This window comes from Odontomachus brunneus, unplaced genomic scaffold (assembly GCF_010583005.1).
Source record: "Odontomachus brunneus isolate Ranch 3 - 2012 unplaced genomic scaffold, Obru_v1 Obru_scaffold_182, whole genome shotgun sequence".
In the NCBI taxonomy this organism is placed as follows: domain Eukaryota; kingdom Metazoa; phylum Arthropoda; class Insecta; order Hymenoptera; family Formicidae; genus Odontomachus; species Odontomachus brunneus.
The window spans coordinates 566,447-580,386 of NW_022639632.1; the positions used below are offsets into that span (position 1 = coordinate 566,447).

At 40.6% G+C, this 13,940-nt stretch overlaps 1 protein-coding gene across 3 annotated transcripts in view; it reads right to left on the reverse strand.

The window, feature by feature from the left end:
- Positions 1–1,222: 1,222 nt before the first annotated feature.
- LOC116851626 (zwei Ig domain protein zig-8-like) overlaps positions 1,223–13,940 on the reverse strand; it is a 101,673-nt gene continuing 88,955 nt past the window's right edge. For 2 of the 3 annotated variants that reach the window (XM_032831237.1, XM_032831238.1), the window contains 3 exons: positions 8,953–9,080; positions 4,792–4,960; positions 1,223–4,136 (listed from right to left, as the gene is read on the reverse strand). In XM_032831237.1, coding sequence (XP_032687128.1) covers positions 4,042–4,136; positions 4,792–4,960; positions 8,953–9,080 — 392 coding nt within the window. In that variant the 3' untranslated portion in view covers positions 1,223–4,041. The remainder of the gene's footprint in view (positions 4,137–4,791; positions 4,961–8,952; positions 9,081–13,940) is intronic. The other variant, XM_032831240.1, reaches the window with a different exon arrangement.

Consider the following 13,940-nt stretch of genomic DNA (forward strand, 5'->3'; position numbering starts at 1 on the left):
CGAAATGATCTCCTTTGAGCTATTTCTTAATTAATATAATTCTGCTTTTGTGAAAATCTTTAGTTTTCAGTATCCTACGTAGCAATCAACAGAACAGTACCAAGTTCTAGATGCGACAGTTAATTTGGCGACAAACTGTCGTCATGTACTCTTGTTGTGTATTATCGACAGTGCGTGCGTTTATTTTATCTTTGATATAGAATTTTGCAATCGACCTAGGCTCGAATCGTTACTGGGCGCTGGGCTTTTAATATTTTCTGCCCGACATTAGTAGCATTGAATTACGGTTAGTCGGACTCGGGTCCGACGTCTGCAACCATTTTTGGGTGATTATTATTCGCAGCATCAATTAATGATAAATTTCCGCAGTGCTCGACGTTGGTTCCATAATATTAATCCAAGTTTTTAATCACGTATGTATAATTTGGCAGAAATTGCGGGTTACGAGAGAAATCCAGAAAATTTTCCAATGAATTACGCGCAAAATTTTGTATTTTATTTCAATAACGAGAATTTTTGGTACTCATTATTTCCGTACCCAAATGTATTCTGGCGCTTCTATACGATATCGCATGTGATATGATCACATACGTGAGCGCGTGTCGTGACAGGTGCAAGCAGCATAAACGCGCACTGCACGAGAAACCAAAAAAAAACGGCGTTTGTTTCACGTTCGCACGTCAATTTCTCGTTGAATTATAGCCGTTTATTTATTTTTTCAATCAGGCCATTCCAAAAAGCCGATTGGCAGGGTACGCGTCTCGCACATTGGCTGTCTCTCGAAATACGTCGACAATACTGACAGTACCGCTACTAAAATTGACGTATTTCAGTCGTACCGAAATTGTTAGTAGACAGTATGGAAAATCGGGATGCATTTACTATATCATGCAGTGTTAGCAGACAACATGAACGATATAACTTATCTAAGAAAAGCGCATAAAGAGAATGTGAAGTAAATTTATAATTATAGTAAATCTAACACCAGTTATTTTAACTTAGTCCACCTTTTTTATACTTTTTTAAATTTGGAGAACAAAATTGTGTTTGCTATATTATATATGTATATATGTATGTATATATATATACATATATATATATATATATATATATATATATATATATAATATATATATATATATATAGTAAAATTTTAATAATATTTAGTTTGTATGTATATAAACTAATTATTAAAATTTTAAGTTTGTAATAGTTAATTTATGATGATTTTTATGACACTCTTTCTCTCGTTCTTGGTTTTCTTTAATGATTGTAAAAGTTAATAATTATAACTTGATGATATTTTTTGATAATCATCTGGTGACAAAAATATACTTCATATATATTATTTTAATTTCCATCGATTAATTATATATTATAATAATATTAACAATATATTTCATTAGTAACATCATTTGTAATTCTCTTCTCTCTCTCTCTCTCCCTCTTATATTTCTTCTCTTATATACTTACTTATTTATCTTAAACCGCCAGTCGCCATGTGCATTACTGAACTTGCACTATCTCGGAAGTATGTGCAGAATCAGCCGGAAGTTAGCAATTCCCTAGGAACTACTTTCGTTAAGGACCTGCAAAAGTTATAGTGAAGACCTCTCGCAGAAAGCCGTGAAATAAGCAAAGACACTTAACGTATTTTCACTAAAATATGGAGATTTGAAATTTGCTTTCTATTTTTACCTCTTTATCTCTTTCTGATTTAAACCTTGAGCTTTTAGTTAGAAAAAGATAAAGAATAAGAAATAGGAAGCAAAGAGCACATTATAGGTCAGATTTAAGACTTAAGGTTTCAGAAAGAAATAAAGAGAAAGAAACAGAAAGCAAAGTACACATTGTATATTAAGCTTTAAGATTTGAATGAAATAAAGAGAAAAAAACAGGAAGCAAAAAGCATATTGTAGATTAAGCTTTAAAAAAGTAGTAACTACTGTTCTCTTGCAGTATGCTAGAAATAATTTTGAACACAAAAATCAGCACTGTCAGTACTTTTAACGCATTTCAAAAAACGACCATTGTACACTGAGAAAAATTAGCCGATAAAAGATTAACAATCGGGTATTTTAGATTAAAATACCGATGAATTTTTATATCCGACCAGGATATCCGATTAAATTGAATCGAATATTTCCGATTATAATGGCATTTTATTAGATAAACTAATAAAAAATTAGCAATATTTCTCATCAGGTGTTTCCTGATCGGATCCAAAAATTCATCTGTATTTTGATCGGAAATATCTGTTTGTTAATTTTTTATCGAATAATTTCTCAATGTAGGACGTTCATACTACGCATCCTATCCCTTCTTAGACTGAGTGCTTCTCGACTGAGCACGAACAGCGCATAACATTGTTGCCGGGCCCGGTCCCCGTCAAAGGATTCGCCGCTCGTCGTCGATATCTCCGCGTAAAAAAGTCGCAACGATATGGGATAAATTGCACTTTACAGCTGAGACGCTTCCGATGATGAAGCGACTGTTGGCTCTATATCGTCGATTAATTTCGATATAATCAAAAACGCGTTAATTTTCTTTCCTCTCTAGCTAAAAGTGAATCTACGATTGGAAGCGCGAGATTTCAATATTTATTTGAAAGAATAAAAAACGAATCGTATTGCAAAGCATATAATTTTCCGTTTGTTACGACATAGAAGTGAATTGTAATAAAAATTTCTGTGCAAACCGTATCATTTGTGACTTTGTTGTAGTTGCTACTAATATTGTCGTGCAAAATCACTCCTAGATAGTATAAATGTGCCATGAAAATGGATATCTAGTTAATTGTTAATAATGAATCGTAACTGAGTAACGAATTATTGGTCAATGATTGACAGTTATAGATTAGTAAAGGATCAGCTTTTAATGAGTTCGATATCATATGCGCTTCATTGATTTTATAATGCTTGATAAATGCATGATTAATACTTTGGCGAATTTTGCATTTCATTTGTATATGCATTTTGTATTTTACATGGTCATAAGTTCGCCTGGCTCCGCGCGAATCGTTTTAACTGGTCAATATTATCGAAGTTCACGAAGACACGTCGCGCGAACACGCTCTCTCCAAATTGACTTAATATCGGAAAGTACCCATCCTCATAAGCGGATTCTTCCGGTAACAATGCACTTTTGTCGTTTCTTCTTTCGCGCAAGTTTTCAGGAATGTTTTCCGGGTCGTTGTTAGATCATGCGCTCTACATTCGCACATGGCAATTCTCTGCCCCTGCATTCTGTTCCGTCGCGGATGATTTTTATTTTTCGAAAGTGAGAAAAGATTCCAGACGACGGAAACGGACTTGCGACTTTTCACTCGAACAGAAAAAGACTTCGTACTTGTTTCCGCAGCGCGGTGAGATTCCCGGCGTTGTCCTTTTTTCGTGAAATAGCCAACGACCTTGAAAGTATCGCAGTAGTTTCCGATTTCGACAAATGAATCGCGTTACAAAGTATCTCGCAGAAAAACTCTTGTCTACCAATCACGGTGGACGAATCAGCGAATGAGCGGTGTAAAAAGATAACCTTGAATAATTCAACCTTTTTCGAAAAAGTTTCAAAAGGCAATTATTATTTTTACCTTATGTCCTCGCCCTACGAAACAAGCCGAAAATATTATGCCGTTTTGTCCGTGGAGCTAAGTGTATGCGGTGGCAACCAATCATTTGCCGACACATCTACCCTCTAACAATACTCGTTCCTCAGCTCGCGTCTTACAAGCGACGACGACGTCGCGGCAATTGGATCTTCCGCAACGCGGATGTCTCCCAATCGGCGTAACAACGAGACAGGAGAAACGCAACGGGAGAGTGTAGAGAAAGAGGGAGGATAGAGAGGAACGACGCGACGCGAACCCACGCTGAGATTCCGCTACTTTCGCAGGGCGGGACGTGTCGAATGCGCGTCGCAGCGAGTTGGATCCCCGGAGACAAAACCGCGAGACAGAACCTCACGAACCGGTGGTTCGTGCAGAGGAGTTAGGCGACCGGCGCGTTAAGTTCCACACATTCAACCCGGAGTGCATAGCGTCGGCTAGAATATCATCCAAAGAAGTAGGACGACCGGAAGCAACGTCGCGGCCATTCTGTCGCCGTCGCCGTGATGCATCGCCGCTGGCGGGTGTTCTTCTGAAACAAACGCCACGCTATAATGCCGTTTCGCTCGGGCGAAGCATAGCAGGTGGTATTTAGAGCGACGCTTCCGTGCTGCTGAGAGCGCGAGCTCTCGCTTTGGGCGAAGCTGCCGCACTCCACTCGACCGGCTACAAGCTAAGCGTTTTCAGCGAGAAGACTCTTTCCGTGTACTCGAACGGGCGGCTTGATGCTCTCGAGACCGCTCCCGAGATCACTGCCGATACCGCGGTCAATTAACTGTTTTAAAAGCCGCCATGCGGATGCGCGCGCGAGTTTTTGATGATTCAAAGTGCCAGCCGATAAAGAACCGATTAAAATCGTGTGCCGTTCAATATACATCCATTGTTATACAATTCATCATATTTCGAATCCCGCAAAATATTTGATGGTATCATTAAAATGAGACACATTTTATACGGGCTGAAATAGATTTTGAGCTAATTTCTTTTGCATAATCTTTTTAAGTACTGTATCAAACTGCAACAAATAAATAAAATCGTATCGTATGTGTATCGTGTATCGTAGGGTGAAGGTTACTGGTTAGTATGTGTCCACTTTGGATCTAAATGGCATTCCGCGCGAGGGTAAACGGCTCGAATGCCTGCACGTAGAGTGCCAGTTCTAAGCGAAGTTGGCATTTTTCCTTTACCGTTGACTATGTGGACCCGTACGCTGTTAGGATGAGTGTTACTGGGCGAGCACGTGTAAAGGCCGGTGTCTCTCTCGATCGCCTTCTGAATGAGTAAACGGCTCGAAGTCACAGGTCCCTTTTCCGTTACCAGGCTGATGCCACCCCTCGGTGAGTCGAAGTTAATCGCCTGCGAAAGAAGGAGGATAAAAAGCACGTCGACTTATTCGCTCCTGACGTGACCGGCTACGGATGGGGCTACTCTGTGGGCGAAACAGGAAGAGGAAAGGAAGCGTCGGTGGAACGTGTTCGCCGCGATGACAAAAATTCTTCTTCCCCAGGACTTTTTCTAAGCATATGATATTCATTTCTTGGGCGATTCTGCCATTCTTTCCTTGCTATAAAATATCCCGGATAAAAATTAATCGGGGTAAACCCTAAATATAGTGGTCCTAACCATCTATGATTACCTAAAAGAAGCATGGCTTCGTAGGAACTAGATAGGCAAATTTTCAATAGAATTTCATAAATAGATCATAGATTGACGTAAATGCTCTGAAATAGGCATGCCTTTGTAGGGCCAAAATAGGTCAAAGTAGGCAAATCTTCAATGGAATTTCGTAAATAGGTTATGAATTTATGTTGACGTGAATACCCCAAGGCTTGTACTAACAAGGCTCGATCAGGGACAAGTTAACACATTGCTGAAATAGTTTCAATGAAGAAGCGATCATTTATCAATAATTAATGATTGATATTTAAAAGGTATTTTTTTATAAGAGTCTTATTATACAGAATGTTCCAGCTCGATTTTACAATCTCTCATAAGGACGTAGAGCGAATTAAGATAAATAAAAAAAGTCCAATATCTGTTTCATGAAAATCGCAATAATGATCGAGATATTACTTGTAGAAGATTTGTAAATAACCACACATGTAGTTAGACATATCAAGATAAGGCTTAGTCAGATTTACAAGTCTAGACACTAATTTGTAAAAGCGCTATATCTTGGTGTAGGAAGCTAAGTGGATCTGTCTTTGCAGAACCTTAATAGAAATAAGGAAAGACTGTCCAAGTTATCTTTAATCGTTATTTTAAATTTCTACCGGTGATATCTGGTGATACGTATGATCATAGTCACGAAAATCTTCGGAATGCCGACGAAGATAGCGACATGAACGAATCAAACGAAATCTGAAAATTCGCGTTGCTTTCGAATCTCGACTCCTCATCTAACACTTACGATTGTTCGAGCGTCGCAGGAAAACATTTCTATAATAACAGCGAAATCTCAGCGTTAGGCTAAAGTTCACTGGAAAAAAATTGCAAGCTCAACTTTAAAAAGCGATCGTTACTATTCTCGACGTTTCTTTCTACTCGTGAAACAAAATATACGTGTTATTATTTTTATCTCAAAATCCATTACGATGTTATCGTAATGGCGGATACTCGAATGAGTTTCACCGTGATCAGTAATTAATTGCTCGATCTGTTGAACAGATCATTATACATGATTGTTTTAAACCCCATTATATGAAGCAGAATTCATTATATCAATGAATTAATCACGTTCGATTAATTCCAATTGAATTGTGATCGTTCTACTTCCATCTGGAGATTCCCGTGCAAATGTTAATAAAAAAACTAACGATTTTTAATCGGCGAAAAGTATGTTATTGCAAAACATTTTGTAATATTTAATTTTATACTAAAATTCATGCTTATTTTTACTATTAACACGTTGACTGCCTCGTCATCCATATATGGGTGACAGCTATGTTTCATATACATACTTAATTTACGCTGGGCAGTCAACATTTTAAATATAGAGAGTGTTCCAGCTCGTTTTGAGAGCGGATTGAGGTGAACACGAAATATCGAGATAAATGTCAACGTCCGAAAGAATGCGATCAAATTTAGCTTCATATTTTGCAGTATTCGAAATCTTAAGTTATTTTTTTATATATAAAATTGTAACAATTTATGAGAGTAAATTGAAGATATTATATATATTAAAGTGATACGCCTCGCAATTTGGGAGAAAGCGGCCTAGAAAGATACGTCTTCTGCTAAAATAAATGGTGTCGTTAGGATCCTCACAGGAAACGTTGCAAGAAATAGAATGAAGGTCTTTATCAATAAAATAATATAGACTATGAATGTTAACAATATTTATTAATTTAGAGTGATGTTTACCAAACTTCAATTAATCTAAACGTCGATAAATTGTAACTAGCAATTGTAACTAATAGTATTGGCTAATAGCTATTTGTTAGTCACAATGGAATTAATCGATAAGTTAATTGGAGCTTGATAGAAATAACCTTAAATTAAAAAATATTATTAGCATTTATGACCTGCATTATTTTATTGATAAAGACTTACATTTCTCTTGCAACATTTCCTACACGTTTCCTGTAAGGGTCCTAACGACATCATTTATTTTGGCAGAAGACATATCTTTTTTGGCCATTTTCCCCAAATGGTGAGGCGCGTCACTTTAATATTTATATATCTTATATATCTTATATATCTTATATATTTACTCATCAATAGCTACAATTTAAGATTTCACAAAATGAGGCTAATAGCTTGTGAGAGCTTGGTCCTTTTCTTTCACAAATAAAAAAGATGAAACATCAGTGGTAAGTGATTCATGTAATCGCGATTAATGCTGAAACGTCGTCGCACGAGTCCTACTTCTCGACACATCCACTGCTGAACACAATTGTCGCGGACAATCGCGATGTAAGTATGAATAACCAGCCGGGCTCAGAAGTTAATTACTCGCCCGTGACGGAGGACAGAGGCAAGTGCACCGTTTCCTCTGTTACTGACGTGACTGGATGAGGTTTAAGGCACTTTGTGGCAAGCGGAAGAGGCAAAAGTGGCGACTGTAGGTGTCTTCCCTGAGTGGCAGAAAGCGTTTCGAGACAAGTTTCCCCGAAAGTACGACTTAAAGCGACGTCTATGCAAGCGTCTCGGTTATTCCACTTGTATGCGTTCGCGGAAATAAGCGCTGTCGCCGGGACTCTGAAGCCGGAACGAGGCTGACGTAACATTACGGGCATATTTGCCTACTTATCATTTGCGTGGGGACCAACTTAAAATATATACACGTCCGGAAACTTTCAAGATGCACCTGAATAAACGATACGATTCACGCCGCGTCGCGGCGAGGTGCCGCAAGATATTCTGATATTAACGGAGATATGCAGAGTGTCCGGTAACTGATCGAGCAACCGCCGTGTACGGGTAGAATAAAATAATCATAAAAGTTTATATACTATTTTGAAATTTTCTCAATATTTATTATAATTAATTAAAATGTATAAACGAATGAGCTCACGAAAAGCGATAGGACAGGTTCTGTGTGTAAAAGAAATAGTTTACCTCTTAGCAACGATGAGTAAAAAGCTGATTTCGAGGCGGAGTAACGTATACGGATCGTTTGTTACTCCGCCTTGAAATCAGCTGTTTACTCATCATTGCTAAGAGGTAAGCCATTTCTTTTACACACAGAACCTGTCCTACCGCTTTTCGTGAGCTCATTCGTTTATACATTTTAATTAATTATAATAAATATTGAGAAAATTTCAAAATAGTATATAAACTTTTATGATTATTTTGACCCGTTCTACCCGTACACGGCGGTTGCTCGATCAGTTACCGGACACCCTGTATATTCGCGCGATGAGAGAATAATTACTTCAGTCTGCGAATAAAGCGGCTGTTCTCCTGGATGCTTTGACATCGCGCATCGGCCGATCGGCGGAGCGCAAATACGTCATTTCATCGACCACGGAGAAAACACGTCGCACTGTCGGCGTCTTCCATAAATATCTCACGCTCGAAGGAGCGCCAGTAGCACGCTACCCCGTGATAATCGATAGACGCGTCAGGTCGATGGGAGCTCGTACACAGCTGCGAACTCTTTCCCCTCTCTCTCTTTCTCTCTCTTTAGTTTTTTATTTTTCTTTTAACGACTACGAGAAACATGAAAAATGTTTCTGTTTGTACCGATGTCAGCGTCTCGCTCGCTCGCCGGCGTAGATAGGTTATGAAATTCAGATGGGCTTCAGTTGAAAGCGCCTTGGTGACGCAAGTTTTAGACGCGATTGCGGCGACAGTGACTTTCAGCGCGGCGGGCGAGTCATTCGCAAGTCGTAAGATCAACTTACCTGGTGGTTGTGACTCCAAATTATCGTAGACGGCGGTTCGGGCGCGTATCTCACGTAGCACGTCAAATTTATCGTGCTGTCCTTGTTGATGAACAGATCCGGACCACCGGCTATCTCTGTCACGGGCTCTGCAACAAAGAAGACAGTCGCGTGTATTTTGTTATTTAATTTTCTTCATTGTCTGTAATTTTCCCTTTTATTACGTAAGAAACTCTACTAGCGGAAACGCTGCGAGGCAATCCTTCATCGGCATACGGAGGAAATACTAAAAATATCACTTGTCTAAATAGATGGTTGCCATAACAAAATATTAATGTTATTTTTCGCATGCATGCAAGATGATTGTAGTACTCTTAGTACTTTAGAAGTAAAACATTAATTTTCTTTTCTGCCTATCCATATGTGTTTGAGTAGTATTTTCAATGCTGTATGATGCAACCAAATTCTATAGATCTCTCAACCATATTTGTTCTGCAAACCACAACAAAGAGACAGTAATATTCCTTTAGTTGAGGCAATTATATGTACGAGAATATATTAACTGAATATTATATATATTATATAGAATCATAGCTATGAGAACTGTATATAACAGCAATATAACAGCATATAACGCTTCTCAACGACAACTGAAGAGTACTGAAGATCACTGTTTACATACGTAAACAATTATATCTACATAATCAGAATGCTCGCCTGTAAATAAGAACTGAGAATATTATATTTAATGTTCACTACAGTTCTACCTACATAATGTCAAACAAATCTGTTGCACTTATGTGACTTTTTCTATAATAATTTTTTTTTAATAAACAATAAACGACGGCTAAAACTTACAATAGGTTACTTAGTAAGAAGATATATCCTCAATAAGATATGTCAAAGTCGAGGTAATTAGAGCTGACTCCCTTTAACTAAATAATTACCGTTTTCTCCGTGCAACAAAGCTGTTTTATGTCCGTGGCGTTTGGCAATTTGGATCTATCAACGGGATCTGTCGCAACGGGAATTAGGACAAAAGTCGACAATCGAATTCGCCTATAATTCCGGCTGTTCCCAAATGCCCCCGAAATGCTCCCTTTCATCGCGTATATTCCAGCGCGCTTCTCGTCCCATATTTTTCCGCGCGACCGAGAGGAGGGAAAAAGTTGGCAGCCAAAATGAAATGCAATAACCATGCAGAAGAGCGGTCGCTCGGAATTATACTCGTATTATTTCGCGAGGAAACAGCCTTTCCCTCCCCCGTAGAGGAAGTACCGACGGAATCAATTCCGGATGATTGGGAGTTTCCGTCCGAGAGATTCGCTTTGTATGCGATCGAGAGGAAACCATTGAACCACGAGATATACGGATTCTTTTGAAGCGCTCCCGTTCTCTCGAACCGGTTAAAGGTACATCGATATCTTTCCCCGCCGCCGCCGCCGCCGCCCCCGCCGCCGCCGACGGCTCCGCGTGATACCGCGGTCGTGTCTTGAGGCGTTAAGAGCCCGCTTAATTTCCGCGAGGGCGATATCGGCGTGTCCGGAATTTTTGTCCCGCGGAGCACGCTCGTAAGAATCAATGACCGTGGCGGAACATAGCGTCGAAGAAACGTGTTTCTCTCTCCCACCCTCCCCTCCCCTTCGCACCCTCTGACGCCGCCGTTAAATCTTGCTGCTGGAAATACCACCGTGGCGAATCTCCGCGTACGCGGTACACAGGATCGTTACAGTCCGCCGGCCGAGATTCTCCAAGTTTCTCGGATTCCCATTGGTGGATCTCAATTATCCGACAAACCAGTTTCGAGACTTCCTCCGTTTGCTGACCGACTTGTGAGCGGGCGGTCTGCGGCGGGCACTGGGAAATCTTCATTTCCTCCCCAGGAATACCAAAGCGGGCGAGGGCGATACCGGCGGGCGCGGCGCAACCGGCTTATTTCCACTATTACGTAGGGCAACAAGATCTCGGGCCTGTTACTTGTTCCTCCTCCTCCTTCTTCTCTTCCTCCTCCTCCTTCTTCTCCTGCTCGTTCTCTTCCCTTCTCCTCGTCGCATAGACGGCACTTATTCTCGCTCGACAGACGCCCCCGATTTTGCGGCCAGACTATTCGACTTCTCGATGGAGTGAAATATGAGTGGATTTAGTCGGAGTGTCGCGAGAAACGAGACCTGGGATATGCCTCACCCGCTGCGCCGTTAACGTGGCGCGCGCGTTGTTCCCCGTAATAACACCGCGCTCCCACGAAGGCTTACCCTGCTTGCGTGTTATTTGCAAAGCTTACGACGCGGAGGTGGGTCGTTAAACGAAATCGCCCCGGCGCGACACCGGTGCGACACAGTTTCGAGGCCTTCCGCTTGATTCACCCTCGTTGTACGCTTCTCTCTCTTTCTCTCTCTCTCTCTCTGTCTCCGCGTCTTTGCTCGAGTTGTTCCTAATAAGAATTTGGGGCTTTGATCCTTCGCGTATACAATGTCGAATCTGTGAGACCCGAACGGATATTCGATCGCTCACCAACTCTCGTAGAGAATTCGGGAAAATTTTAAATGGAACAAATCTGTTTGCAGATTTTAATCTTGTTGCGCTATTCTCTCATAGCTGAGGCTTCTCTATTTTTGGCTTCTTTATTTTAAATGTATTAAACAATATTGATCTCCCACAACATTATATAGTAACTCAAAGTTACTCGAGTCTATTTCTCGAGTACTATTTCCTGCAAGAATCAAAGCCCAATATATATCGTTGGCCTAATTAGAAAACCTAACTTCATTTTTGGACAAAATTGAGATATTTATATTATACGATTTACTTTATCAAGATTAATCACATAGTATAAGTATTTCAATTTTGCCTAAAAATAGTGTTAGAAGGTTTCTTAATTAGGTCGAAAATATATAGTAGCTAATCCTGCCTCGATTTGTTATCATATATAACGCGGCCTAATCCGCTTTGGTAAGATGAGACTCTCGATCAGACTTTTCTTGTCCTGATAAGAAATTTTTTCAGGCCAGAAACTCGGATCCGACTTTCCCGAAGTCAATACAGATCAGACTGGGTTATATTTGACAATCGGGTTAGATAGGATACTGTTAAGTCTTGAATTGCAAGCTCTGATTGTACTGTATGTCCCAAAAAATATGATTGTACGCGGAGGGTTAAAGGAATTTGGTGACGGGCATTAACAATCATATTTCGTGCGTTTCGACTCGAGATACGGCTGCTCCTCAATGGAGAGAGATCGGCATTTCTCGTAAAACAAGATTACTCTCTGCGTTCTTTAGTCTCACGACTATACCGGGCTCAGCGACACGACAGATCTCGGGACGCAATTCTCTTCGGCACGTTACTCGTACGGGCGTCAGCGTGGTATTGTCACCACTCAGCTGAAGTTGCGGGTAACAGAGACAGCGTGGGTGGGTAGATGGCTAGGTGAGTTGGTTTTCCTCGCTTTCGCTGCCTAGAGAGTCGGAGAAAACGATAGAGAGAGAGAGAGAGAGAGAGAGAGAGAGAGAGAGAGAGGGAGAGAGAAAAAGAGCGGGAGAAAGCACGGGCGTCGTTAAGATACGACGTTAACGAGAACGCGCGAGAAGCCCGTCGTTAGTTTCGAGAGAGGGTTGAAGTGCGTTTTTGCGACGCTAACGACGTCACGACGAAATGAAGATGCCGCAATATTCCGGAATTCCCGGAATTGACGCGCCGGCTCGATTGCGCGACAACTATTCTAACCAGGATCGCACTTGTATTCGTCGGTAAACACATGTCCATCCTTTGGAAGCAGGAGGGAAAGAGAGAGAGAGAGAGAAAAAGAGAGAGAGAGCTTCATTTCCTACTCACGAGATACGTCCCTAAGCGACTCAGCGAATGCTGCTCTTCGTGAGCATTCCGAAGAGAGACGCCGGACGTCGGTCGTTTTACGACGCCCTGCAGGTATCTCGAGAATTCGACGACTCTTCGCGTACGGTAGCGCCTATTAAGAGGAACGATCAGTTATCTTGACAGTCTAGTGTAGTTCGTCCAATGGGACCGACAGGCCCGCCAGGAATTCAGCCGTCGATCTTCATTCTTTGCCGATTATCGCCTCGCTTTACCTGCACGAGCTGGAGGAAGTAGCAAGGCGACAAGGCGAATCATGTTTTCGTCTCGTGTAGTTGAGACTCGCAATCACGAATAACTGAGATGTATATTTAATAAAAATAACACGCGCAATAATTGTTCGCAACTCCTAAAGTTTTCTACATCTGCGCGAAATTTAACATTTTAAGAACACGGTATAGCGTGCGGAGAACATATCCAGGGAGCAACCGAGTGTTAACTCGCAATAATAATTAATAACGTTTTATCCGACGTTAATTTATGATAATTACCGCGGGCAGCGCAGTTATTGTGAATTATGTCCTCTTTTTTTTCTTTCATTTTTCTTTCCTCTATTTTGCTGGGCGGGAAAACAGAACGCGCCGGTTTATCGACAATATATTCATAAGGCATTATGCATAAGATATATCTTATACTCGACGTCGAGAGAGCGCTCCTGACCCCTAGGTTAAGATCTCCGAGGCACCCTTGACATTCCGTTGCTCTTCTTGACCGCGAATATTCGCGCGCGCGGACGCCGGCGGAACATTTCTAAATTTTACTTGGGGACGAATACGAAAAAGAGAGAAAAGCAGTATTTATTTTGCGTTCTGTGAAGATTCCTCTCTAATGCACAATAGTACATGTGTCAGAAATTAATATAAAATATAAAAACTAGCACATGGTTTAAATAATAGCATTATAATCTCTAGCATTATTGATGTAAGAGAAAAAGTAGATAGAAAGGTAGAGAGAGGTAGATATCATTTACAGATATCATTTACAGATAGATATGATATGTAAATATTTGTGATTATGATGTGTTTGAGAGAATATATAACGATTACTAGGGATCGAAACGAGTCGATAAAATTTATTTTAGAGAGAGAGAGAGAGAGAGAGAGAGAGAGAGAGAGAGAGAGAGAGAGAGAGAGAGAGAG